The 26,262-nt window shown below is 36.0% G+C and overlaps 2 protein-coding genes and 1 non-coding gene across 4 annotated transcripts; 1 reads left to right on the forward strand and 2 right to left on the reverse strand.

Annotated features, from left to right (window-relative positions):
- The first annotated feature begins 1,780 nt into the window (after positions 1-1,780).
- On the forward strand, positions 1,781-8,403 carry LOC104084977 (transcription factor BIM2-like). 2 transcript variants are annotated; one of them, XM_009588942.4, is made up of 12 exons: positions 1,781-2,233; positions 2,326-2,732; positions 2,841-2,909; positions 4,657-5,007; positions 5,255-5,366; positions 5,455-5,582; positions 5,666-5,774; positions 6,068-6,137; positions 6,217-6,309; positions 6,844-7,286; positions 7,653-7,782; positions 7,897-8,403. In XM_009588942.4, exons 2-12 carry the CDS (start codon positions 2,696-2,698, stop codon positions 7,996-7,998), a joined length of 1,644 nt encoding a protein of 547 aa, XP_009587237.1. In that variant the 5' UTR covers positions 1,781-2,233; positions 2,326-2,695; the 3' UTR covers positions 7,999-8,403. The 2 variants fall into 2 exon arrangements, with proteins under 2 accessions (XP_009587237.1, XP_009587243.1); XM_009588948.4 differs by having other exon boundaries at positions 5,261-5,366.
- Positions 8,404-11,073: 2,670 nt separating this feature from the next.
- LOC117273939 (small nucleolar RNA R71) lies at positions 11,074-11,180 on the reverse strand. Its single transcript, XR_004503972.1, has one exon. It is a non-coding gene; the product is annotated as a small nucleolar RNA R71 (small nucleolar RNA).
- A 9,250-nt stretch (positions 11,181-20,430) lies between these two features.
- On the reverse strand, positions 20,431-23,805 carry LOC104084990 (rhamnogalacturonan I rhamnosyltransferase 1-like). The gene is made up of 8 exons (XM_009588957.4): positions 23,391-23,805; positions 22,636-22,703; positions 22,410-22,498; positions 22,145-22,310; positions 21,760-22,049; positions 21,472-21,676; positions 21,220-21,377; positions 20,431-21,065 (listed from the first exon to the last, which is right to left on the reverse strand). The coding sequence occupies exons 1-8, from the start codon at positions 23,656-23,658 to the stop codon at positions 20,813-20,815; spliced, it is 1,497 nt and encodes a 498-aa protein (XP_009587252.1). The 5' UTR covers positions 23,659-23,805; the 3' UTR covers positions 20,431-20,812.
- Between the last annotated feature and the right edge of the window lie 2,457 nt (positions 23,806-26,262).

The raw sequence follows: 26,262 nt of genomic DNA on the forward strand, positions 1-26,262 counted from the left end.
CATTCATCAAACTGTTGTCCGAATTCAACCCCAATGATATGTGTAATGCATTCCTTAGTTGCCCCGACCTAGTTTCTAGGCTGTTATTCGGGTTTAATGGCTCCAAACTAGTTTCTAGGTTAGCATTCATGTTTAGGTACAATATTATGTATACATACTAGACTTTTGATCTTCCCATTCGTATAAATTGTATTTAAAAAAAAATACGTAATAGTATAGGTATACATATACGAAGGCTTTTGATCTTCCCATGCATGAGAGAATGATGATTTATGAGATCAATGTTTTGGGATAATCAATAGTTATTAACTAATTTTGGAGGAAAAAATGGCTATTAAGCCAAATCTGAAATGAAGGACTTTATTTGTATTTCACCACTGTGGCCATTGGGCCACTGTGAGTTTGGCCAAATAGCAGCACTCAAATTTTTTAGCTTCATGAACACTTATAGCCCGTTTGGCCAAATTGAAAAAATCAGTTTATTTTGAGAAATATTTTTTTTCAAAAGTACTTTTGGTGAGAAACAGTTTATGTTTGGCTAATTAATTTAAAAAGTATTTCTAAGCAACAATTAGTGTTTGGCCAAGCTTTTGAAAAGTGCTTCTAAGTGTATTTTTCTCAAAAGTGCTTCTCAAAAAGTGTTTCTGGGAAGAATTTATTTTTTATGCTTCTCCAAAACTACTTCTGCTTCTTCTTAGAAACACTTTTTTTTTCTAAAGCTTGGTTAAATACTTCAAATTTAGAAAAAAATTATTTCTTTAAAAAAAAAAAAGGAATATTTTTGAACTTGTAGAAGCTTGACCTATTAATCCAGTGTCCTTTACACAAGATCTTATGACAGTACTATTCTTACAATAGGATAACTGGTTGGGATCTGTGCGCTAATCATAGTCATTAAGTCCTTTAATCTATTTAAAAGAAGTGGGGTCAATGCCACCTCACTCCTCTTCTAATGTGGATTGCGCATGTCGAGGTCACGTGACCTTCCATGTTCTTTTTAAAGATTATTTAGTTTTAAAAGTCTGTTTTCTCTCATTACATGATTTAACTTGACCTAGAATTTAATGATATATTTTTATAGGTAGAAATCTCATGATATATTTAAACTTACAAGTTTCAAAAATTTGTATATCTATTTTAAAAAATTGTTCAATCATATTACGTTACGTAAATTGAAAGAAGAGAGTACTATGTTCCAATTTATGTCACATAATTGACTCGACATAAAATTTAAAAAAAGAGTAAGACAACTGAAACTTGTAATTTTAAATATGTCATAACATTTGTATGACTGTGAACATCTATCATTAAGGTTTAGTTGCTTTTAAATATAAAATATACTTATTATTATTTTTGGTTAATTAATACTCCCTCCGTTCTAATTTATGTGAACATGTTTGACTCAGCACGGAGTTTAAGAAAAATGAAGACTTTTGGAATTTGTGGTCCTAAACAATTCAAAAAGGGGTCCAGAGTATTTGTATGGTTATAAAAGCTTCTCATTAAGGGTAGCATTGTAAGTTTAAGCAAAATTGTTTCCAAATTTAAAAAGGGGTCATTCTTTTTGGAACGGACCAAAAATGAAATAGGTTCACCTAAATTGGAACGGAGGTAGTAAGAAAATATGTTATATAAATTTAATATGAGGGAGCAATATTTTGTACAAAGTAAAATATATGAGTTTACATATTACTTTTTATTGGACAAAACTTCATTTTAAGGTGGAGATGCTGAGAGAAGTATATCCGAATATTACATTGTAAAATAATCCAATTACACATTATCGTACAAACCACCCCCTGCCCCCGGTTGCACACTTTCCTCCAGTGAATCAAACGCCGTCAGTCCACCGCATTGACGACGTTGATTCCTAACGGAGTTAGTACGCAACAGCCAACGACAACGAACAACGTTTACCTTTAAAACATCTCTCACCAAAGAGGAAGAGAGAGAGAGAGAGAGAGAGAGAGAGAGAGACTCCTCTGATCTCTGAGACCCATTTTCTTTTACTTTTTTTTCCTCAAATATTTAAGAAAGGAAGCAATCGAGGCGTGTGTTGTTCATCGTTTGCTGCGTTAATCAAGCCGAGGGCCTACCATTAATCCCTCAAAATATTCACTGTTTGAATTAACTCATCATTACGCTCGGGGGAATTGAGAAATTCTGTTTTCATCATTTTACGAGGAATACCAGTAGAATTATGTGCATTATCCATCACTAATTCACATCAAATGTACGTATCTTCCTCATTTTTCCCTTTGGATCTACCGTATTATACAATTCTTACGTTTTTCATGCGTAATTCAGTTGAATTTTGATTGGCAGATTTGGTTGAATAGACCTGAAGCATCCTGTTTCTCACCGAGCCGAATTGCCTGCAGCTGAATTTGTTTTTTCGGAAAACACAGAATATATATGGAGGATTCTTATTATCAACCTTACTACTGAGACATAGTTATTGTTGTATGGTGAATTATTATCGGCAACCAATAGGCAAGTTTTAAGTTTTGTTGAAAAAGGATGGCTACTAATTAATGCGCCTTCGATCCCCTGTTGGAGGCGGATCTGCTTGGAATTTAAAGAGTTTTCGGTTTGAAATTGTTGAATTAAGCAACGACTTTTGGAAATTCAGTTGAATTCTGCTGTACAGAGTGGCAATTTGGTCCCTTTTATGATAGACAGAATTCTGGCTTAAATGGAGCTGCCTCAGTCCAGAACTTTTGGAGCAGAAGGTAACAGTTAATGTCAATTCATTTGTGCCAAAAAAATTGGAATTTTGAATGGATAATCTTAGAGACGAAGTAAAAAAATTGGATTTCCATGTATATTTTTGGTGGCAGGGAGGAAGAAGACGCATGACTTTCTTTCACTGTATTCACCTATTGAACAAGATCCAAGACCTCCGCAAGGTAAATCTTCCGTACAAGCAACGATTTATCTTTTCCATTTAGAAGTTCTTTCCCCCCTTTATTTTACTGTAATTGTTCTTTTCTCAGTCATAAAATTTGATCTTCTTTTTCGTGGTTTAATTGTTCTGTTTGGTGCGCATGTCTTTGTTGTGATTGTATCCGAAAGATGCAACTTCGTTTTCCACTTTTCCTTACACACTTACGCAATTCTGCTATTATTATTACTAGTTTTTTTTTATACGAAGTAGTTTTTGACGAGTATGACTATTTGTCTTAAATTTATGGCATCTGTCATCTCTACAACTCAGTTTTGTTATCTGTATTCAAAGTATTCATTTGTAATTTTTGACATAGTTTCTCTTAGTTTTCAATTTTTGGCTACGAGCTCTAGGTTTAGAAAGTTTACGGGGTCGAATTTAGTAAATGAATGGAGATTTGGAATTTCAGATAAATGTGATTTCTGATGTAAATTGTGGCGGGTATAGAAGGGAAAATTTATCTAAGGCACTCACGAGTGTCGCAATTAATACACCCGTGACCCTAGCGCTGATTGTTGCATGCGTAGAGTTGGGCCATCTAGTGGGCCCTTGACTGTGATAAGCAGCAATTGTTGAATGAGATCTTTGCGCAAATAGTCTGTCCACTGTTTATTTTTCCAAACTTATATACATATTATATATAAATTTTATATATATTATACATCCGTTAGTTATTTTTAGTTTGAACAGTTGAATGAACGGCTATTTAAGTTAATTCTTCTTGTTGGATTATATTAAATCAAACTAATTTACCGTGGTTAAGTCCAAAATTAAGGTGAGAATGAAATTAATTAAATTTGGTTTAGTAATAAGAGCGAATGGGAAGACAGTGTCTTGAAGTAATAGGATTGGAGTAAAATATGAGTGCGCACAAATTTTTATGGTGCAGTAAATATGAACTCACAATAAAGACTCATGCTTCCTTTTTTTTGATTTGTCAGAAAATGTGTTCCTTTCTTGAAATTGGAAACCTTCTTTTTTGTTGTTGATCACATCTTAAAAAAACTATTAATTCTTCTTACATCTTATTAAGTCCTTGGCTTACCTAAAAGTAAACTTTACTTCGGCCTCCCCATATTGAGATGTTCAAAACTAGATTTGTTAATGATTTAAAAGGAGGAATACCATAATAGAAGTGAAAGCCTCTAGTTTTCTTTAGTCGCAAGTACAAACGGGAGAAAGAAAATTTATGTAATAGAAGCGGTACCAGATAATTGCATTAGAACAGAGGTTAATTTATCCAGTAATGCTCTTTTCAGTAGATTTTCTTCAGTTGTTTGCTACCCCCTCTCAGTTGTTTGTTGCTCGTTTGTGACATCAATTCTGAAGTATATTGCGATTAGGAAGAAACCGACAGGAAAAAAAGGTTAAGATTGACAAATACTGTGTCCCTATTTGCCAGATTGAACTTCCCTTTTAATTTACCTACACACAAAGCAAAATTCAAAATGGTGTTCAATGCCTATTTTTTGCTAGTGGGCTATGCAAGGGTGTTCAAAGTATATTCTTTTTATTAATAACAAGTAATATCTTACTATATAATATAATTTTTCGACGAACAGTTCAGTCACCCTTTGTCACACATAGCTTCGCCCTGACACAAAGAGGAGGAGCATATCATCTTTCATTATTGTGCATGGTATTTAACATGGACAATTATATCTTCTAGTGCCTTAATATAATCTCATCTCGCCATGGCTGCTAAACAGGTGGCTACCTAAAAACTCATGATTTCTTGCAACCTCTGGAGCAAGCAAGGAAGACAGTTGGGAAAACAGAAACTAAAGTTGAGGTAGAGGCTATAGAAAAGCCTCCTTCAGCAGCCCATATTCTTCCTGGTGGTATTGGCACCTATAGCATTTCTTATTTGCAGCAAAGGATTCCAACGCCAGAACCAAACATTTTTGCTGTCACACAGACTAGTAGTACTGATAGAGAAGATAGAAACTCAAACTGCAGTTCTTACTCGGGGAGTGGTTTCACAATATGGAATGAATCTGCCATCAAAAAGGGAAAGACAGGGAAGGAGAATCTCGCCGGAGATAGACATGTTCTAAGAGGTAAATTTTCATTTCCTTTGTTTCTACGTACTTCCATGTCTTCCTTGAAAGTTGAATTTTGTGCGACAACCATCTTGCTAAGGCATATATATAGTTTATAGATAACAGTCTCATAGTAACACAAAGACAAAGCTTTGAATGACCTTGCATTTTCGCTCTTTGCTTTCCATTGAGATCTCTATTGTATTATCCATGGAGAGTTAAGCTTGAAAAGTTCAGCTCCAGTTAACACTTATTATGTTGGCAGAAGCAGGTATCAACATTGGAGGGCAACCCACAACATCGTTAGAACGGCAATCACAATTGTCTTCAAATCATAATCATAACACTGCAACCTTGAGCACGCTCTCATCTGCTCCGTAAGTGACTTGCCTTCATTATGCTTCTTATTTCTCTTGATTTTTTGTGTTTATACTTCCACTTCTAACTCTCTAAGTTACGGCGCAGGCAACCATCAGCTTTCGAGAATCAGAGTTTCCTACATATGATGAAATCAGCTACGAATGCACATGAAGAGGATGATGACGAAGAGGAAGAGTTTATTGTCAAGAAAGAATCACCTTCACACTCCAGAGGTTTGTCTTGCATAAGTCTGATAATTGCTTCTCTCAGTACACTGAATTTTTCATTTGTAACGGAAAGATAATTACTTGTATAGGAAATTTATCGGTGAGAGTCGATGGAAAAAGTAGCGATCGGAAGCCAAATACTCCACGCTCGAAGCACTCAGCAACAGAGCAAAGAAGAAGAAGCAAGATCAATGACAGGCATGTTTACAATGATACAATCATAATTTAGAGCTTTGATAAATAAAAGAAAATAAAGTTTGTGATGTAATGACTACTTTTGTGGGGAGGAGAATGGCTGTGTGATCTGAGGCATATCAAGAAGCTTTCTCTGCCTAGATAACATGTGTTAGTTTGAAAGTTTTATTCCGTTACTAAACCGATACTAGGTTTTCATGTTAACTTTTGCTACTATGTTACCGCATTTATTAATGGTCAGAGTGACATGATTGTCAATCAAAATTGAACTATTGCCTTTGAAACTTCTTTATCAGATTTCTGAAGTTGAGAGAGATCATCCCTCGCAGTGACCAGAAGAGAGACAAAGCATCATTCTTGCTGGAGGTACTTGAATGTCATATATGATTAAGTGCTCTGTCTATCATAAAAACTGTATACCGACTAAGTAAAAGGTCTTCTGTAGGTTGTCGAATATATTCAATTCCTACAAGAGAAAGTGCACAAGTATGAGGGATCATATCAAGGCTCGGAGAATAGACCTTTAATATTACCATGGGTAAATCCCTCTTTGGTCTTTCTCATTGTTTTCTCTCCTTCCTTAGATCTTTAGTTTTAATTATTCTGCCTTTAAGAGGTCATTGGACTTGGATCATCACAGTAGTTAGGACATAAACCTCAACATTTCATTTAATACTGTGTATTAAGATGGAGGAGTTGGTCACCAACCGATAAACAATTAAGATGCTAAGTAGGAGATACACTGTTTATCTAGCACTGGAAAGATGATTTGAAGATATGTTTAGTGTCGTACCTGTTTGTGCATGTCCACCACCATCTATGTGGCTTTGGGAGTAAATATGGTACCAGTGGGATTTTTCTTTTTAATGTACCAATGGGATTTTGCTTTAAAATACAGTGGTTGAAATGGTGAACTCTATTTACTTGTACATATTGCAAGAATGCATAAAATCAAAAAGAACATGATATATATTTATTCAATTTGTAGATAGCATCCAATCCATGTAAGATGCCTATTCTCTTACTACATTCATTAATGCAATCAGTGACTGTTCTTCATTCATGAAAGCAGAATAAGTGCCATCCTATGACTCAAGGTTTCATTGATCATTCTCAAGGCACAAACAGTGCTTCTAGTCCTGGAATTGTATGTGCTGGAAAGCTTGACGAGAGTAAAATTGCAATCTCTGCTACAAGTCCTGTCAATGGACAGACACTAGAGCCAAACAGAATTTCCGCTGTGAAACAAAGTAGTCAGCAGTCTGAATTAACAAACAAGGTAGCAACACTTTGTAAGCAACCAAACGCATTTCCATTTTGTGGGAGTACTAGCATAGCATCGCTACAGTCTAGACTGGCACCTGATGCTGACTCATTGGAAGTGAAGTCCCAGTCTCAATATTGGCTTACCAGATCAAATATGACTGATTGTGCTGTTACAAATGATAAGCTAAAAGGCCAAGAGGTGTCTACAGAAGGTGGTACAATCAGCATTTCCAGTGTCTATTCTCAAAGGTAAGAATTCTCTAATCTGGGAAAAGTTTGTGATCTAATCTTTCCAAAGCAATCGTTGATATACATCCATATACTTTGGCAGTGCTATGAACAGAATATGAGCTCATGTTCTGGGTGCCAAGGATCTGAAACTAGATTCAGTTACCTTCGATATTTTAAGGCATTAAACAACGATGTTAAGATTTTCCAGTAGGAAAAAATGGTCTTGTACTTCGCAATAGGATTTTTTTTGGGTGATTTAAGATTTTTGTTTACCGTTTACCATATGAATGAAGGTCTGCCTTTGCTTTTTTGTCATTGATAATTTTGTTCTTTATTGTATCTCTTTACTACACATAATTCTGCACTCTAATAAAAACCTTTCAGGTTGTTGAACACATTGAAACAAGCACTGCAGGATTCCGGAGTAGATTTGTCGCAAGCCAGTATGTCAGTGAAAATTGATCTTGGGAAAAGAGTAAATGATAGTTTAAATGCTTCAGTGCCCAATGTTAAGGTACCTGGAGTTCTTTTAGTTCCACTAATTTTGTAGTTTTTGATTATATTATTCTGAAACTTAAGATTTGAATCAAGCCGGAAGTAACAACCTTAACTTTGACATGATTCCCAGGGTGACAACATTTCCACAAGCAATCTACTAAATCCACAGTTGATAGATACAAGCACAAGGGAGGAGTCTGTCCACGCCTTCAAACGGCTCAAAACGAGTTGAAGCTAATTTTAACATACACGGGTTCTTTTGCAATTTATTCAATTTGAATTTTTTACCTTCCCCTTCTGGTTCTGAAGGAATATTCATATCTATACCTGGTATAGAAAATCTCCCCTAATCGGATCATAAGCCACTGTAAATGTAATTCTTTTTCTCTTTGATTGTCTGGCTGCACAGGTTGTTTGCGTCTAGAGTTTGATATTTACTATTTATCGTAAATTATCTAAATCATGTATCATATCATTATATGAGGGTTCCATGTTCATGTTGAGAAGCCGCTTTTAAATTTAAGGCTTCCAATCATTTCCATCTGAAGTTTCTCGGACATCTTTCTTGATTGTCTTTATATTACTTGTATCGATGTAACTTAATCCCATTATATAATCCAGTTTAACTATTTCTTTATTTTGGTTCTTGTCTTCTACTTTTGTATTTACTTGCTCCAGAAAATGGGTGCGAATGTTCCTCAGAAGCAAAGGTTGTAGAAGTTTCTTTTTAGGACCAATCTGCTCAACAACATAAGGAATTGATTTCACATATAATGAAAAGATGGCAGTTTATACTTGATGAGCCTTTGTTTCATGGTTATAGTTTAGAGTTCTTCTTTTATGTGGGGTTTTCTTGGAAAGTAGTGTATGTTTCATGGAATTGTTATGTTTTGAAAGAACAATGTATTTATTTCATTGAGAAGTTCTCTTTCCAGTCACAAACTTAAAGAAGCATGGTTTATGGGAAGGCCTTAAAGCTCCATTTTCCCGTTAATCTTGGAACAAATTTCTTCTTGCATTATCAGGGGATGAGATCCTCTCCGGTGAAAATTGGTCCACTATTGTTCAATGCATAGACTGATTCATGCCATGTGTCCACCCAACTATTTTATGGCTTAGATTCATTTTGTTGTAAACAATTAAAAAGGTAATGCAATTTTGAATTAAAAATGATAAGAAAATACAAAAAAACTAATGTCAGCCGTTTATATCAACGTGTCTGCGGATGTTAGGCCAAAATGCTATACTTTTAGCACATTACTCGTCCTATATTTTGTTGGTTTAGTGAGTTATTGTGCGACAATTGCGCTAAATTGTGTTGTTTTATGTGTAGGAACAACAGAATGAATCATCGGATGAAAGTTATACAAAACGTGGACAAAATACGTAAGAAAAGAGCCAAAAGCATCAAGTACCCAAACCGTGCTACAGACCAGGCTTCGCGAGGTCTATAGCCAGGTTGACAGTGCTATAGACCAGGCTTCACGAGGTCTATAGCCAGGTTGACCGCGCTATAGACCAGGCTTCGCGGGGTCTATAGCCTGATCGACCGCGCTATAGACCAGGCTTCGCGAGGCCAATAGCCAGGTCGACCGCGCTACACACCAGGCTTCGCGAGGTCTATAATACGGTACTTAAAAGTCGCGGGTTAAAAGACCCAAACCCGGATTTGGACCGGGGGATTGACATAAATACTCCCCAAACGAGTTATTCTAGGGTTGGACATGATTTTGGAGAAGAAAAAGCCTGCCAAGCACTGTGGAGCAAGAATCAAACGAGTTTTTTCTTCCTTCGTCTCTTTACTTTGTAGTTTCATGTCTTTAAATATTATGTTGATTGTTGTTGTATTTATGAGTAGCTAAACTCTTTAATCTAAGGTTTGATGAAACCTATTGGAGGATGATTCTCTACTGCGTTCAATATAGATTTGCCTTTGATTTTTGTCTACTTGTTCAACTATATTTTCATTGTTGTTAATTGAAGAGCTCTCAATTAACTGTGCCTATTTAGTATATATATATTGCTCGAGAGAGAGTGCACATTTAAGTAGTTGTTGAACAACACTACTCCTAACATAGTTGAGAGATCGATACACAGGGTTTAAAGGCGGGATTAGAGATAACGAAGCCTTGGTGGGATCGTCGTGGGCGGTAAATTAGTGCCAGCTAGCGTAGTTCGAGAGAATACGTCTAGTAAATTATAGTAGTTACTCGAGAGAGAGCTACGACACTTAAAATACTCACGATCGGTAGAAAATATTTAGGTAAATTTATAGGAAACGTAGCGGGGAAGATTCCGACAATAAGGGAAGTCATAACCTTAGACTTTTCCAAATCTTGTCTATAATATTTGCCTTGTTAGTTATAAATTACTGTATTTTTAATTACTTTGATCTTAGTTAGTAAACTCTCAAATTATTATATAATCTTTCTGAAGGTTGATTACTTGAATTCGTGCAAAACTATTAGTTGTAATTGGCACGTTATTTCCCTGTGGGATTCGACTTCGGGCTTTACAATCGGATTATATTTGCAACGACCGCTTAGTCCTTTTAATAAGGCATAGTTGGGCGTGATCAAATTTGGCGCCGTTACCGGGAAAAGCAACAATGTTACTATTTACAGCTATAGGAATTGTTAGGATTCTTAGTTTAGACAATTTTCTCCATTTTTATTCATTACATTGAAATTCTAACGTTTGTGGTCTTGTATGTTATAGGTGTATGCCTAGAAACCCCTCAAGAGCTGAGGAATTATTTGAAGCATTACCGGATCCTGAGAAAGCTTTCAAGGCATTAAATCGTGCAAACAAGAAGGACAAACAACAACATCATCCAAAAGAACAAATTGAACCGGACATGGGTGACGCTTTGGATAATCAAAACAATCGAAACAATGTGAATGACCCGAACAATCAGGGTGTGGCACCTCTTGTACCAGAAGCAACTTTGTATGATTGGGCACAACCCACCGCTGAAAATTTGGCAACTTCAATTACAATCCCTCAGATACAAGCGGAATCATTTCAAATCATAAACAACATGCTACATCTGTTATAAAATAAGGGACTATTCTCCGGGTCTTACATTGAAGATCCACAGCAGTATCTGAAAAATTTTCTGTCGATTTGTGTCACACAAAGGCAACAAAAAGTGACACCAAAAGCAATAAGACTGTTATTATTTCCATTCTCAGTGACAGGAGAAGCCCAAACTTGGCTTAATTCGCTTCCTATAAATTCCATCACAACTTGGGAGGAATTGGTCAAGCAATATTTGAATAAGTTCTACCCACCCAATAAGACCGCCAAGCAGGTTGATGAGATATTGAGCTTTAGGCAGAAACCAGCTGAAACATTACAAGAAACGTGGGAGAGATTCAAAGGTATGCTGGTTAAGTGTCCATATTATGGCATTCCAGATCAGATGTTGGGACAACAATTTTACATGGGATTGGCAGATAGCTTGAAGGCCAATGTTGATGCTTCAGCAGGTGGAGTATTTTTAAGCAAGTCATTTAGAGAGTGTAAGGTCCTGCTAGATAAAATAGCTCAAAACTCTGGATGGATGACAAGAAACTCCACAATCACCCCTATAGTTCACTCAGTAGCATTGGACCCGAACAAATCCATAGCAGAGAATATGGCCACTCTGATGACGCAAATGAGTATCCTCACCAAGAAGATTGATGAATCAGGCCAGAAGCAGGTACACATAGTTGACACTACTAATGGGGATTATGTACACCTTGTATTAACCAACCATATGTGTGTTCGTGGAGTGGTGAATGTGACAACCGGAACTATCAAGAGAACATGAACTATGTGGAAAATTATGGAGGCCAGAGGCAAGGTGGTCAGAATTGGGGGCAGCAAAATTGGCAGTATAGACCAGCACAACAACAGTACAATAACACCAGCAATTCTGGAGATATGCGACCACAGGGTCAAGTAGTACCTTACCAAAGGCAACAAGGATACAACCAGCAAAATCAGCAGCTAACTTATCAACAACCTCAACAACAACAGATAGAGATGCAGGATGATGGGTTATCTGAAATTAAAGGAATGTTGCAACAACTCATTGGGGCCAGCGGAAAATAGAAGAAAAAGTCCACCAAATGCAAGAAAAGGTAGTGTCACACGACTCATCTATCAAGGGCATTGAGATTCAACTAGGGAAATCATCCATGCCCCTTAACAATCGTCCTCAAGGGACGTTACCTGCAGATACACATGTTAATCCAAAAGAGCAGGGCCCGAAGTCGCTTATGGCGGTGAGCTTGAGAAATGGTAGAGATCTTGATTTAGAGCAAGAAATTGCTCGTGAGAGCCAGTCAACTTAAACACTTGACCGAACGGTGAAAAGGCCACCTGAAAAGATCATTTCCCCTTTCCGTTCATTGATCAGATGCTAGATAGATTGGTAGGGAGGTCCCATTTTTGCTTCTTAGATGGATACTCGGGGTACAATTAGATATCTATTACCCCAGAGGATCAAGAGAAAATGTCATTCACCTGTCCATATGGCATTTATGCTTTTCGTAGAATGCCATTTGGCCTATGCAATGCACCCGCCACATTCCAAAGGTGCATGATGGCCATCTTCACAGATATGGTAGATGATATACTGGAGGTTTTCATGGATGATTTCTCAGTGGTGGGAAACTCTTTTGATGATTGCCTTAGAAATCTTAAAAGAGTGTTGCGGAGATGTGTGGAGACTAATCTGGTGCTAAATCGGGAAAAATGCCATTTTATGGTACAAGAGGGTATAGTCTTGGGACACCTAGTGTCAAGTAAGGGCATTTAGGTGGACCGTGCCAAGATTGATGTAATAGAGAATCTGCCACCACCATAAGGCATGAATAAAATCTTCACAAGGCAGGAAATAAAATAGAAGTGAGTCAGTAAAAGAAAAAGATATTTTTATATATATACAAGATTGTTTACATGATTGATTACAATATAGAAACTAAGGGCTAAGTTTCTTGGTTATCTCCGGGAGCGGTATCTTCTCCACCGAGCTCCCCTCCATTCTCGGACCCGCTCTTACTCCCATCATCATCATTATCATCATCGTCATCGTCGGAAGCCAAGGCTTCAACATCGGCTTCGAGTTTTTTAGCCCTTTTTATCTCTTCAGCGAGATCAAAACCTCGAGCATGGATCTCCTCGAGGGTCTCCCTACGAGATCGGCATTTAGCAAGTTCAGCGACCCAATGTGCTCGACTATCGGCGGTCTTGGCTGCCTCTCTTGCTTAAACCTGGGCAGCTTCAGCATCGGCCCGATTGAAGGCCACGAGTGAATCCGCATCGGCCTTTGCCTTTTCGGCATTAGATTCGGCCTTGGAAAGTTCAGAGGCCAATCGAGCCTCGAGCTCCTCTATTCTTCTTGCTTGAACTGAGCTTTTCTCCTTCATACTATGAAATTAGTTTTTGGCCGATGATAATTGGGCTCGAGCAGCTTCTTTCTCTGCAGCAAAGCGATCCATACCTTCTTTCCACTTCAAAGACTCCACCTTTTTTCCCGATCATCTCAATTTTCTGCTGCAGTTGTGAGATCGAAAAATTAGCCATCATTCCGGTATCGAGCCCATAGGCTTTTAAAAGTATCATTACCTGCTCGGACGGATGGGTCTGATCTTGGTAAGCCTTGGCCAACTCAGCTCGGAGGTCTTTTATTTCCTCTCCTCTTTTCCCTAAGAGGAGTTTAAGGGAGTTCCTCTCCTCCGTAACCCGTTGAAGGTCGGCCTCATATCGACGCAGCTCGGTTCGGGATCGAGAACATGCTTCTCGATGAACTGTTGCGGCATGCAAAGAAAGAAAAAACAAAGTTAGAAAAGAAAAGCAAACATAAAGGTAATGCCAACAAAATAATTTAAGGCTTACCTGATTCAAAGCCTACTGCACTCCGTGAAAAAGATCTAATGTATCACTTGTACCGGTAGTGTCCTCGACACCGGTAAACAGGTCACGAAAAGGATCCTCTCCATCATGAGTGTCTAGTTCGAGGGCCCCCAAAGCTTGGGCTTCCCGAATCGCCCCTGCGGAAAAAGTAGGGAAGGTGGGCGAGTCTTCGATTGCTACTCCTCCAAGTGAATCACTTGGAGCATTCTCTTCGGTTCGAAGAGATTCGGGGAGATCCCCTTCAGACATATCCCCCATCCGTTGGCTTCGATGGGAAGCATCTTCGATCTCCAACAACTCGGGGACTCTGCCCGAATCTTTCTCCGATATATCCTCTATTTGAGGCGGAGCCTTATGAACCACCATCGATCCAGCTGCCTGTGGAACGTCGGTGGTTTTCTTCGTTCAGGCCGCCAGCGCGGACCCATCATTTTCTTCTTCTTCTTCTTCTTCTTCTTCTTCTTCTTCTTCTTCTTCTTCTTTTTCTTCTTCGTCGTCGTCGTCTTCATCCCTTAGATACAGAACTGATTCTACGATCAAAGGAATGGTATTCTTGTTCGGCTTACGAGCCATCCTCTTCTTCGGTCTTGGATCTTCGGGAACGGAGGCTCTTTTCCTCTTATTATCTTTCACCAGCTTTGGGATAGAGGCCGAAGCCTCTTCCTCGACGGACGAGGGCCTCAAAACCGCATCTTTGCCTATACCTACATGCGGGAAATTCTATTAAAGTGTATGAAAAGTATCTTGTTCGAACTACCAAAAAATACGAGAAGGGGCTTACCGTGATTTTTGGCCTCCCATCGGCCCTTTGATAAGTCACGCCATGAGCGCTCGACGTATGAGGAGGTCGAAACCAGATCCCGTACTCAGTTCTTGAGATCGGGCACTGCGCTGGGTATCCAAGGAACCGCTGGATCACAAAAAGGGGGATAACAGTGAGAAAAGAAATGAAAGGACAAAAGTAGGAGATAACAGCAGAATTACACTTACGCTTCATGTTCCACTCCTCGGAAAAAGGCATATTTTCAGTCGGAATCAGGTCTGAAGTCCTTATTCGAACGAACCCGCCCATCCAGCCTCGATCCCTGTCTTCGTCTATGCTCGAGAACAGAGCCTTGGTAGCTCGACGTTGAAGTTTTATTAACCCTCATCGAAAAAGGCGAGGACGGTACAATCGGATGATATGATCGAGGGTGAAAGGCATCCCCTCGATTTTGTTCACAAAGTATCTGATCAAAATAACGATCCGCCAAAAAGAAGGATGGATCTGGCCTAGGGTTATTAGGTATTTACGACAAGAATCTATGATAACAGGGTCGAGGGGACCTAACGTGAAAGGGTAAGTGTACATACTTAAAAACCCTCTCACGTAAGTAGTAATATCCTTTTCGGGAGACGGCACTGCCATTTCTTTGTTCCCCCAGTTACAATCTTTTTTTATGTGCTCGATACCCCTCAGTTATCGAACAAATATATCTCGATACGGACTCACATCGTCCAGGAACCGGCAAACCTTTATCAAGTTTGAAATCGGAGGTAAGAACACACGCCGCCCGAATGCACTCCTCAGGCCGTGGATCCACCGGTGTTTTGCCGGCGGCAGATTGGGAAGAAGAAGCTTTTTCTTTTTGGGGGACGGTTTTTGATGTCTTCGCCATTTTTGGATTTAAAGAAGGTGACAAAGATTTGGTGGTTTAGAAGAAGAATTTTGCAGAAAAGAGTCACAGATCAGTGAATGAACTCAGAAGAGACGAAAAAGAACTTAAATTTTTTTTGAAGATTGAAGACGTAGAAGTGATAAATAGTGGAAGGAAGGGCTATTTATAGATTGAAGCAATGACGGTTTAATATCAGCGGTGGCCGACCACCGTCTGATACGCATTAAATGCCTTGATAAGCTAAACCGACAGACAGCTATCACGGACATCATGGTCGGGCTCGATGCAAACGTCAGCGCATATCCAATTGAGCCACTGAGAAATCATATCGTTTCTCACCACATCCTTCCCGAGAAATGAGGGGACTATATGTATGTGGTCGAAATTGATTTCGGCCTTCGTACGATCGATCGAGGTCAAAACATAATGGATCGAAGAAATTTTTTTTAATATCGAGATGGGTTCCGAAGATGGTATGAACGAGCTTCAGATTTCAGGTATAGGTCAAATACCGAGTTCGAAGTCATTATCGAGCTCGGGTCCGAATCGAACTATGATGAGATAATTTCGAGCTTAAGGGGCAGAGGCCAACTGATACCGAGCCTGAATCATCACCTGATTCCGAGTCCACATCGAGTTCTAGAAGCAATACCGATCAGCACCGAGGCCGATCGAGCTCGAGCTCACAGACAAGAGTAGTTGCAAACACACTAAGGGAGAGAATCTCGGCGGAATTAGGGAAAAACTGATTTATCATGGGTTCTCCACTATGTATTTTTTATTATATCTAAAGTAGGATCCTCCACTATAAAGAGGATGGCTACATTTCTATAGAGGGCAGTTCTTTGGCTTACATTGTAAATTCAAGCACCATACACTCCTATATTGAAGAGTTATTCTTTTAAGATTCATAGATTGATTCATCTTGCTTAGTCCTAAAAATTATCTTCTTTCCAACCTTGTTTATTTGGTATCCCTATTTGAGACTTCTATTTATCCTTACAATTTGTATTAAGCTATACTACATATCCTTAAAATTACGTACAAATTAAACTTTATCCGTTTTTCGGGTAAACATATATATATATATATATATATATATATATATATATATATATATATATATATATATATATATATATATATATATATATATATGAGAGTTGTGGTAAATTAACAGAGTTAATCACTTAATGATGAATTCTCATAATACATATAAATATCTGGACTAATATGAGTTTAAATGAAGCGAGATGAACAGTGAGATAATCTTTTACTTCATTCCAGATTTTACTTGCTCTTCTAGGTCAAATTCATGCCAATTCTATTCTACTCAAAGCTATCCCACCTTTTATTGTTACTAGACAATTCTCCTCTGGCATGAGCTGTGACCAAACAATATAGTAACAACAATAGTAGAAAGGGTTTACTAGCTATGTATTGATGGTGAAAAATTTTAGCAAATTGAGATAATTTTTACTGTAAATATAAGTTAATATTGAAGCCGGCTGGAAGATCAATATATCAAAATAACCTTGAGCGGCTACAATATTATTAAGTTTCTTTCTCTTGACCAAATCTGTAATCTTCATTAGTTTATTCATTTTTGTGATTATCCTTATCAAACTAGAAGTTACCAAAGAACAAGCATAACACTGAATAAAGAACATTAATTGGTAATATCGTAAAAATGGCAACTAATGCACTATTGGTTTATTCTTTCCAATTATGTTTAAACACTGGTTTAGTTTGCTCTTACAGGCAAAGCAAAAATATCTAAGCAATCTCTATCAAATGCATATATTCACTTGATGTAAAAATATATATATATGACGCCCCTTAATTTTTTGGTGAGTTGGTTTTTTTATATTTTGATTCTCATTAATAAAAATCTTGGCTCCGCCACTGCGAATAACATCATATCATGTCGGGTGATGAATTGTTGTCAATTATACCTTATTTTCAACTAGGTACTTTTCATTATTGACCGACCATCTGCCTCATACATATATTCACTTGATGTGAAATATCCAAATAAATTATTACTAGTAATCTAGAGTCTTTTGGGAAAGTTAAGCAAGAGTCTAGTCTCATCAAACATCACTACCTGGGACCTTTATTTAAAAATGAGGATTGTCTTGAAAGTTAATTAGTAAAATTTTCTTGCTTTATTTTCTTATTTTGCAATATATTATTTAATAAAATACGTTTCTTTTCATGAGGAAAAAGTGCTATAAAAAATTAATAAACCAAGTGGATCTAGTTGATTCCGGAGAATCAATTCAATGATTATGAGATAGAAATTCAAATACATAGTGTTATGAGTTCAAACTCTCTTTAAAAAAAGAAAACGAACTCACTAATTTAATCTTCTTATGCACTTGGTTCCAAAAAAAGAAAAAAATTGCCCGCATGTAAGGCTGACATGCTTCCTGTCCAATGAGATTATGGTAAAAAATTTATAATAGAATCGAACTACATTGATTGAATTAATTATCTTCATGCATAAAAATATTACTACCTCCGGTTCAGAATAAGTGATCATTTTATCTTTGACACGTCAATTAAAAAGATACAAATTCCTAGAGAAAAAAAGATATATTCACTAAATTAATCTTAATTAATTGTTACCTTAACACATTAGAATATGTAAATAAGGGCAAATTTTGAAAAAATAAAATTAATTTCTTTTTGACTATGTATATGAACACTTATTTTGAACCAAAATAAAAATATAAAATGATCCTTATTGTGGACCAGATGAAGCAGATAGTAAAAAAAACATTAAACAATCATCCGCTAATAACTACGGTAGGCATAATTGTTATTTTATTTTTTCGCTTGTTAATAATCCTAGCACTAAATATAATGGTGTAAATAGAACCTAGAGTCATATTTATTTGCATTGATTGATAAAAAGCCGAATGCATTTGAAACTATGAGGGGAATTGAATTTTTTTACTAGGATTCCTGCCTTGATGTTGTTTTTTCTTCTTGGATCCTTCACTTAATTGATAAGCATAACACTAAAATAATTTTCATCTGTTAATATATCATAGGCCAGCAGTTTCTTGGTATTGCCATTCTTGAATTTCTAACGGGGGAGAATCCCAAGCAAGATCCCAATAATTTGTAATTAAATAAGCCCATATAGACCTTTTAACTTCTTTTATCGTCGTTTTCCATTTTTTATTTTTGTTTAGTAGTTTGATTTAAATGATACTCGTATCAATTAGTTTAGGAATAAGTTTTACTCATGTTAATATGTTTATTTTGGATTAGACACTTTTTTACTAACATAATGCATAAAGAACTTCTACTGCGGAGAAATTAATAAATAATAATATTAAAATGAGTCGAAATAAAATGAAGCAACATGAATAGTGAGTTTTCATGTACTTACTTGGGATCAGAGCAATGTTATTGTTTTTAGTTGTTGTTGTGAACAAACAAATAGAAGAATTGAAACTAAGTGAGGATTGAGAACTTCAAAAAAATATTATTTTCTAGTTCTTTTGGCATTTGAAAATTGGTTGAATAGAGCCACTGCCAGTCTGCCACTGAATAATTGAGCAATAATATATGAACTAAAGTTGAAATTAAGCAAATAATGACCCTTTCAACAAGAACACACTAAAGCACCAGTGTTAGGAGGAATAATTGCTAAAAACAGATTAATTTAGTGGAGATTAAGTGCTGAAAGTGGCTTTGCTTTAGTGTTTAGCCATTAGGGTCCTTTCACTTACTAATATGAATATGAAAATTATGTGACTAGTTTTTTTATATGGATCCCAAATACTCCATTTTTTTATTTTTCTTCAAGAAAATTAAGGTATCAGCCGACCTACATGTTAATTATTAATCATAATGATAATGATTATGCACACCACCTATCACACTAATGGCTTCTTATTAGGGCGATTATATTAGTTTTCTTTAAGCATTTGACGACAATATCAGAAAAGCAAAACAAAAACTAAACATCTTTATTTCTGGTTGCCTTTGTTTTCTTTCTTCACTTTTTCTTCTATAACGTATATTTGATATGTTTAATGCAAGTGGGCTGTAAAGTGCTTTTATTAACATAAATGGTTAGTGAGTTTAATGACAACTAATTTCAGCCATAAACTAAAACCCAAAGAAATAGAACTAAACAAACAGTTAATAATCTATCAAAAACCAAAGGAATATGTCAAAAGCATAAAGTTTTGTATATTTAAGGACGAATAAACAAAATGTTTGACATTAACAAAATAACTAAGCATCTCCACTGCCATACTCCCCAGCTTACCAATCAAATTATATGTACAAACCACCACCAATTACATATGCTGTGTTTGTGGAATATATCCACATTTCCCATTTCATAATCATTTACAACACGTCTTTCCCCCTTCTTTTTCCCCCCTTTTTCAATATAAGGATACTCTTTGAATCTTCTTGCATGTATCTACTTAATTTATTGGGTATATGTTATATCTCCTGTCAACATTGCTTAATTTATCGGGTATCTGTTATCTCCTGTCGACATTGCTTAATTTATTTTCTTTTTCAATATAAGGATACTCTTTGAATCTTCTTACACATATCTGCTTAATTTATTGAGTATCTGTTATCTCCTGTCGAGATTGCTTAATTTATCGGAGTATATCTCCTATCAGCACACGTATAAGTAAACTCTCATTTGTTATCTCCTATTAGGACATGTATAAGATAATTCTTTCTACTAAAATAGTGACAAAATGTGAGAAATCACTAACTCTTTTAATCATTCACAAGCATGGCTTGACCAGTCCCTTTTTTTGTGTGTGTGTGTGTTTGGGGGGGGGGGGGGGGGGGTGTTATTTAATAAGACTCAATATCCAGCACACAACGCATAGGGAATTAATTTAGGTTCTGTGCTGGAAAACCGAACGAATCAAAACAAAAATGAATGTGATTATGTATATTGGAGCAAATAAATTACTATCACAAACTCCTTAAGAGTCGATCTTGTTGAGAACAGCACGTATAGAAAAATGTTTGCAAAAAAAAATATATAAAGGGGTAAACGTAAAAGAACAAAAAAAAAAATGGAGAAGCAAATATAGCACACGAGATTTAAGAAAAAAGAATGGAGGAGCCTAAATGGAACTTCAAATTTGAGGAAATCCAAAAGTTCCTGCAAAACAAATCTATGTTGTACTACCCCCTCTGTGTATACTGCCATTGACAATGTATATCCCTGCAATGCAAGGACAGTTTCTATACATGTATTCGATTATTTGGTTTCTGGGGAAAAACATTTATATATAACCCTTTCAAATGCTTCCGAGTTCTTCTCAGGATTTGGAGTGCAACACCTCCTTTACTTCAACACCCCCCTAAGAAGCAAAATCGAGCTCAAATCTTTCGAGTGTTGTATAGGTATTTCCTCCAAATATGTCATAGAAGTGCACAGAAGTATCTTTTCCTAACCCGAATGTTACCACCAACCATGATTTAAATGTTGCTTAACGTCTCATCCTCATAAGATGATTCTAAGCACTCGCACGGGTTGGAGTAAAAGTAATCCTCCTCTTTAGGTCTGTCTTGAATGACTAATCTCTGTATAGGGTTGCCCATACGTTCAACATGAGCTTCCTTAACAGCGGTAGAAAACTCATCCCATGTTAATGATCCACCGTTATGTTGGTCTATTAAATCCACCAGAAGTCTTCTGTGTAACAAGATAGTTTTCTTGTATCCAAGATATCTACATAGAATAGAGGACATTAAGAAAAAATCAAGATTGTACAAAAACCAGCAAACCAACTAAACCCCATGTGTAATGTGCATCCCTAATAAATATTGGAATATGAAGTCGCCCTTTTATTATGCAACTACTATGATCTATTAAAAAAGAATACCTGCGATGTCCTTCGACAACTTTAGCCATGTTTCCATCATAAGTAGGAACAAAAACATCGCTCTCCAGAGAAACGAGATAATCTAATGCAGCCATCTGGGAGGAGTGATTTTGAAAGAACCTCAGCTCAGAAGGCTCTAGAAGTGTCTCCTTCCTTACCTGTTAGAAAACAAAGTCCGTGCAAAATAATGAGTCTGCAAATTCAGTCATCATATTCAGAATCGTAAAAAGTAACTAGAACCTACTAACTTACCAAATTTGGGTAAGCTGCTGCAAGATTAGCCATTCTCCTTTCTCCACCATAAATTTCCCCAGCAGCGATGTAGACTTGAATACTAGGATCGATGTCCAATGCTCTTAAAGTAAGAGCAGTTTCCTCAGGTGTCAAAGGACATAGACCATCTCTTCTTTTCAAATCTGAATTTATAACTTTCTCTTTCCACCATGGATAAGCATATCTGCAGAAAATAAATACGACGTTAATAAGCCAGAGAACTAAGGATGTTTAAAGCCACCAATGAATACAAGGATTTAACTTCACCTCATTCTTGTCAACTCTTCAACCTCCTCCTTGTTGCATCCCTGAGTACAGCCAGAGAAAGCTAACATATCCATTTCGTATCTCAGGTGCAGAACCATAAAAGGACCCTCTTCTCTGAGTAGTCTGATAACCTTTCTACCCAACTCTTCTATTTGAGGGGTGAATTTCAAAGCACCAAAGTTAACTCGGCATCTTAGCTTTTGAATTTCCATAGGTTGCCCATTATTGGCAAGCCGAGCATCAGTCCTGTTCAAATGAACTACTTTATGCATCCGAATTAAGGGAAGAATCTGTATTCAGAAAATGACCATCATTACACTGGAAAAAAAATGCGAGAGTTAACAACAATAACAAAATACCATTTATTTAGCAATAAACCACAAACCTGATTATGGTAGTAGGAAATGTCGGACCAACTAATAGGAGCCATGGTATGAATCGTTCCTAACTCTACTCTCTTCTTCAGTCTTGGAGGTAGCTCCTTCAATATTCGAACTTCATCTCTCACGGACGTTATGAAATGATCAACATCAAATATGTCTTGAAATTCACTGCAAATAAAAAATGCTGTTAATAAAAATCATGTTTTCTTTCTAAATAAGAATTCAGTAATTTGAAAGATAAAAATCACGACAATTGAGTGGACATACCTCGGATCAGCCCAAAAGGAGGTTTTATCCAGCTCAGGAACAATAAGAGTCACATTCAAATATCTTGCTATAGCAACCATATCACATATCTGCAACAAGAATAGACAAAGAACAAAGGGAAAAAAACAAGTAACAAAATCATCCATACGAGTCAAAATTTTGGTCATCCAAATTAATTACATTTGTATGTGGTAGTGAACTGATTGATCTAAAACAAACTACTAACCGCTGACCGCATTTGATTAAGCCCACCATTGCATGAAACCATGAGGTAACCATTATTCCTGTAAACCCCTGAGATTCACAAATAATCATAACATTCATCAGTCTGACAAATCGTTCAGATGTGAAGTTATGAGCTCTAAATTCAGCCCCTGGAACTTCCAATACTAACGGTCAGGAAACATATAACCGCTGAAAGACTTGCAAAACAATTGTGTTCTTAAATTACGGTAACCAGAAAGTTTGATTAACCTGAATAGGACGATGTAGTATGGGATTTCAATAATATTCCCAAGCCAAAAACTAAAAAAATGGATCAACATACTTTAAAAGTATACCAATTATAGTTAGAATAACCTGAAAATAGGTAAAATTCCTTCTATAACAAGTCCTCCAACTAAATATGCATAAATGGCATTAAGCTATACTCATTAATAATTCCACTTCCCAATTAAGATGACTATCTCTATGACACAATATGCAACATGATCTCTTAGTTATTGAATGCAAAGGCGAAGCCAAGATTTCAACTTTATAGGTTCTGGATTTTAAAACAATGACTTCAAGTGCGAATAAAAGGATTCTAAATTAAATTTTACACATACTTAATGAATATCTTAACACAAATACACTATTTGAACAAAAGAAACTGCCTTCGGCCTCTAGCCTTATTGGAACGCAAGGGGGAAACAAGTCTACAATGCTGAGTACATGGACATGAAAACACACACACACACACAGAGTCAAAAGGATACTCACTCTTTGGTGGAAGAACTCTAGCAGGGACCGCAGGGGACGATTTAACGACGAGTAGTGAAGTGGATTCGTGAGAAAAACAAGAGGGCCAGCCTTTTAAAACCCTAGGACCCCAAGTCTCTCCCAATATAGTCAATTGAACCAAACAAATCCACAACAGCACAGATGTAGTTACCCTTATAATCCATAGCTTCATTCTAGACCTATATACTATACAATTCTTCAGTTTCTCTACACGACTCTCCCCTAAAGCTGTCCCTTTTAACCCCATTATTCTTTATGACCAATCCCCCCGCCCCCCTACAATTCTCTGCCCATAAAATAACTATTCAAATCTCAAGGTTGTATTTTTTTCCTTTTTTAGCTCAATATCTCATCACACACAATCAATATACCCCAAAAAGATCACTTCTTTGGATAATGTAGGATCTAAAATCAATCAAGATCCCACTTTATTTGAGACCCACAATTTTGCTTCATACAAAAGGTTGCAAAAAGAAGTTGAAATCCGAGCACCAAAATAGGAAAAGTTTAAATCTTTAACCTAAATGAGAAGAAAATTTCAGAATATTCCCTTCAGAAATTTGAGCAAAACTGCAAAACTTATTCTGAAAAGGAAAAGGATGTGAATGGGAGAAGGAGAAAGATGATGATAACACAATTGGGTCGGTTTAGGGAGTGATAATATATGGATCGGGTCTTGACCCTGTTGATTGGTTGAAATGGTTATGACATACCAATTTGGAAACAAATTTATGGATATTGATAGCTAGTTTGGCTAAATTGCAAAAATCAGCTTATTTTGAAAATTGTTACTTTTCGATATAAACTTTTTTTTTCTGCTTCTTCAAAATTATTTCTGTTTCTCCTCAAAAATACTTTTTTTTCTTCTAAAAGCTTGCCAAACACTTTAATTTTAAAAAAGAAAAATATTTTTTTAAAAAAAATAAAGTGTTTTTGGCTTTAGATAAGTTTGGCCAAACATGCTAGTAATGTTTCCACTAAACTAAACTGTAGTTGATTTATTATGGTTAAATTAATTAACAAAATTAATGTAAACTGTTTATTAACTCCATTTAAGTCCCCCCTAAATTACGGGTCAATAACTCATTAACTTTTGTTAGGACAAACATAACTACTCTCATCTCAATGATCATGTAAGTTTGGAATGTCAAACTCAATTGTAACTTTTTACACATTAATGATCAATGGAGATAGTTTTTCTTTTTTAAAAAAAACTCCATTTAAGTAATAACAACATTTATCAAAATATATACTACTCCTACTATGTAAATATTCATTAATTTAATTTAATAGAAATACCACATTTACCTCATGCTTAAGCTCTGTTTTTGTCTGTGCTTCTTTTTCAACTTTGGCAGTGATTACTTTTTTTTTAATAGCACTTTTGTGTGATCAATGATTATCACATGGGACTAAATTATCTTGTATTGTTAATACTGATCTCCATTTATATCTTTTGTTATTTGAAAATAGTTTGATGAGCAATAAAAATAAATTTAGTTTTAACATTTGATTTTGATCTTTAAGTTGAATTGATTCGTGATTTTTTTTTTCCGGGTATGAGTCAGATTTGATAACATTAGACCAACTCTTATTTTTTAAGAATACGACGCAAACAATCTTGGTGATAATCCAACCTTATAAAATCGATGTTGCTTTTATAATATCAAGATTTACATACTACAGTTAGACAACGAATTTAATTTTACATTTAACAGCATAGAATACTACTTTGATGAATAATTTGATAAAAAATATATTGCTTGTCATATTCTTTTCTTAGAAAATATACAAACTTGTTTGACTGTCTAAAATTGGTAAACAGAACAAAAACAATGTCATTGGGTTGTAAAAACGCATCTAGCTTAGTCAATGGATGTCAATCTTTCTTTCTTTTTTGGGTTTTGGCCTTAGATTTGATGTTAGCGGATCTTGCTAAATTATAGGGGAGAAATAAGAAGAGAGAACATAAAAAGAAACGAAAAGAAGGAAAGGAAACCACCAAATTAATGCCGAAAATCAACAATAAATGCAAACCATTTAAATTGCTAATCCAGCCTGGCCCATTATTGGTTTTAATTATACAATCAGACGTGTCAAAAATCAAGATACTTGTACCTTACACGTGGCAAGGTGAGATGATAGTCATAGTACAACAACCTCCGTATTGCCGAAGTAAAAGGACAGAGATTTCTAGGACCCTTCAAATATCTGTTTGTCGAGAGCCACCGACGATATTTGCCTATATCTCCGGAAACAATCTTACCTCTCATAAATTTACCTGACTTAAATGTAAATTAAGCCAAAAAATTTACACTACAACAATTATAAAACTGATAAAAATGTACATAAAAGACATACTCCTATATATACTTATGTTACTTAAAACCGCAAAAAATACTAGTATAAGTAAATTTTCTTCTTTAGCTAGATTTTAGAAAGACGAAAGAAAATTATTCTGCATTATATGTTTACACCAAAATATATCAACTTACATTAATCTCAAAATCTAGGACGCATTGCCTTGTTAATTCACGCTTCGTATTTGGTAGGCAGAGAATTCTAGAAAACAAAAAGAGGAAAAATATATATACTGTACTAATTTTGATAGGAATTAATATATTTAATTTTGCAAGAATACATTCAAAGTGATTACCAAATTGTTTACCCTCAAAATCGGATAACAATTGAATTTATTAGTGGTTATAAGAACATGTGGATTAACTTGATACAAAGCGATAAATTAGATTGCAATTGAAATAAATAACGATAGATTAACCGTAAACCACGTGAGTTGAATGATTTCGGCTTAGGAAAGCAGGCCACTCGCACTTTATTTGACACCAAAATA

The sequence above is a fragment of the Nicotiana tomentosiformis genome, chromosome 6, assembly GCF_000390325.3.
Source record: "Nicotiana tomentosiformis chromosome 6, ASM39032v3, whole genome shotgun sequence".
Taxonomy (NCBI): domain Eukaryota; kingdom Viridiplantae; phylum Streptophyta; class Magnoliopsida; order Solanales; family Solanaceae; genus Nicotiana; species Nicotiana tomentosiformis.

Coding starts and splice junctions, on each gene's coding strand:
- LOC104084977 (XM_009588942.4), top strand. CDS start 2,696: ATGGAGCTGCCTCAGTCCAGAACTTTTGGAGCAGAAG. Junction 5,367..5,454: donor AGCACGCTCTCATCTGCTCC/GTAAGTGACTTG, acceptor GTTACGGCGCAG/GCAACCATCAGCTTTCGAGA. Junction 5,583..5,665: donor ATCACCTTCACACTCCAGAG/GTTTGTCTTGCA, acceptor TTACTTGTATAG/GAAATTTATCGGTGAGAGTC.
- LOC104084990 (XM_009588957.4), bottom strand. CDS start 23,658: ATGGGGTTAAAAGGGACAGCTTTAGGGGAGAGTCGTGTAGAGAAACTG. Junction 22,050..22,144: donor TTTCCTACTACCATAATCAG/GTTTGTGGTTTA, acceptor TTCTGAATACAG/ATTCTTCCCTTAATTCGGAT. Junction 21,677..21,759: donor GAAGAGTTGACAAGAATGAG/GTGAAGTTAAAT, acceptor TATTTTCTGCAG/ATATGCTTATCCATGGTGGA.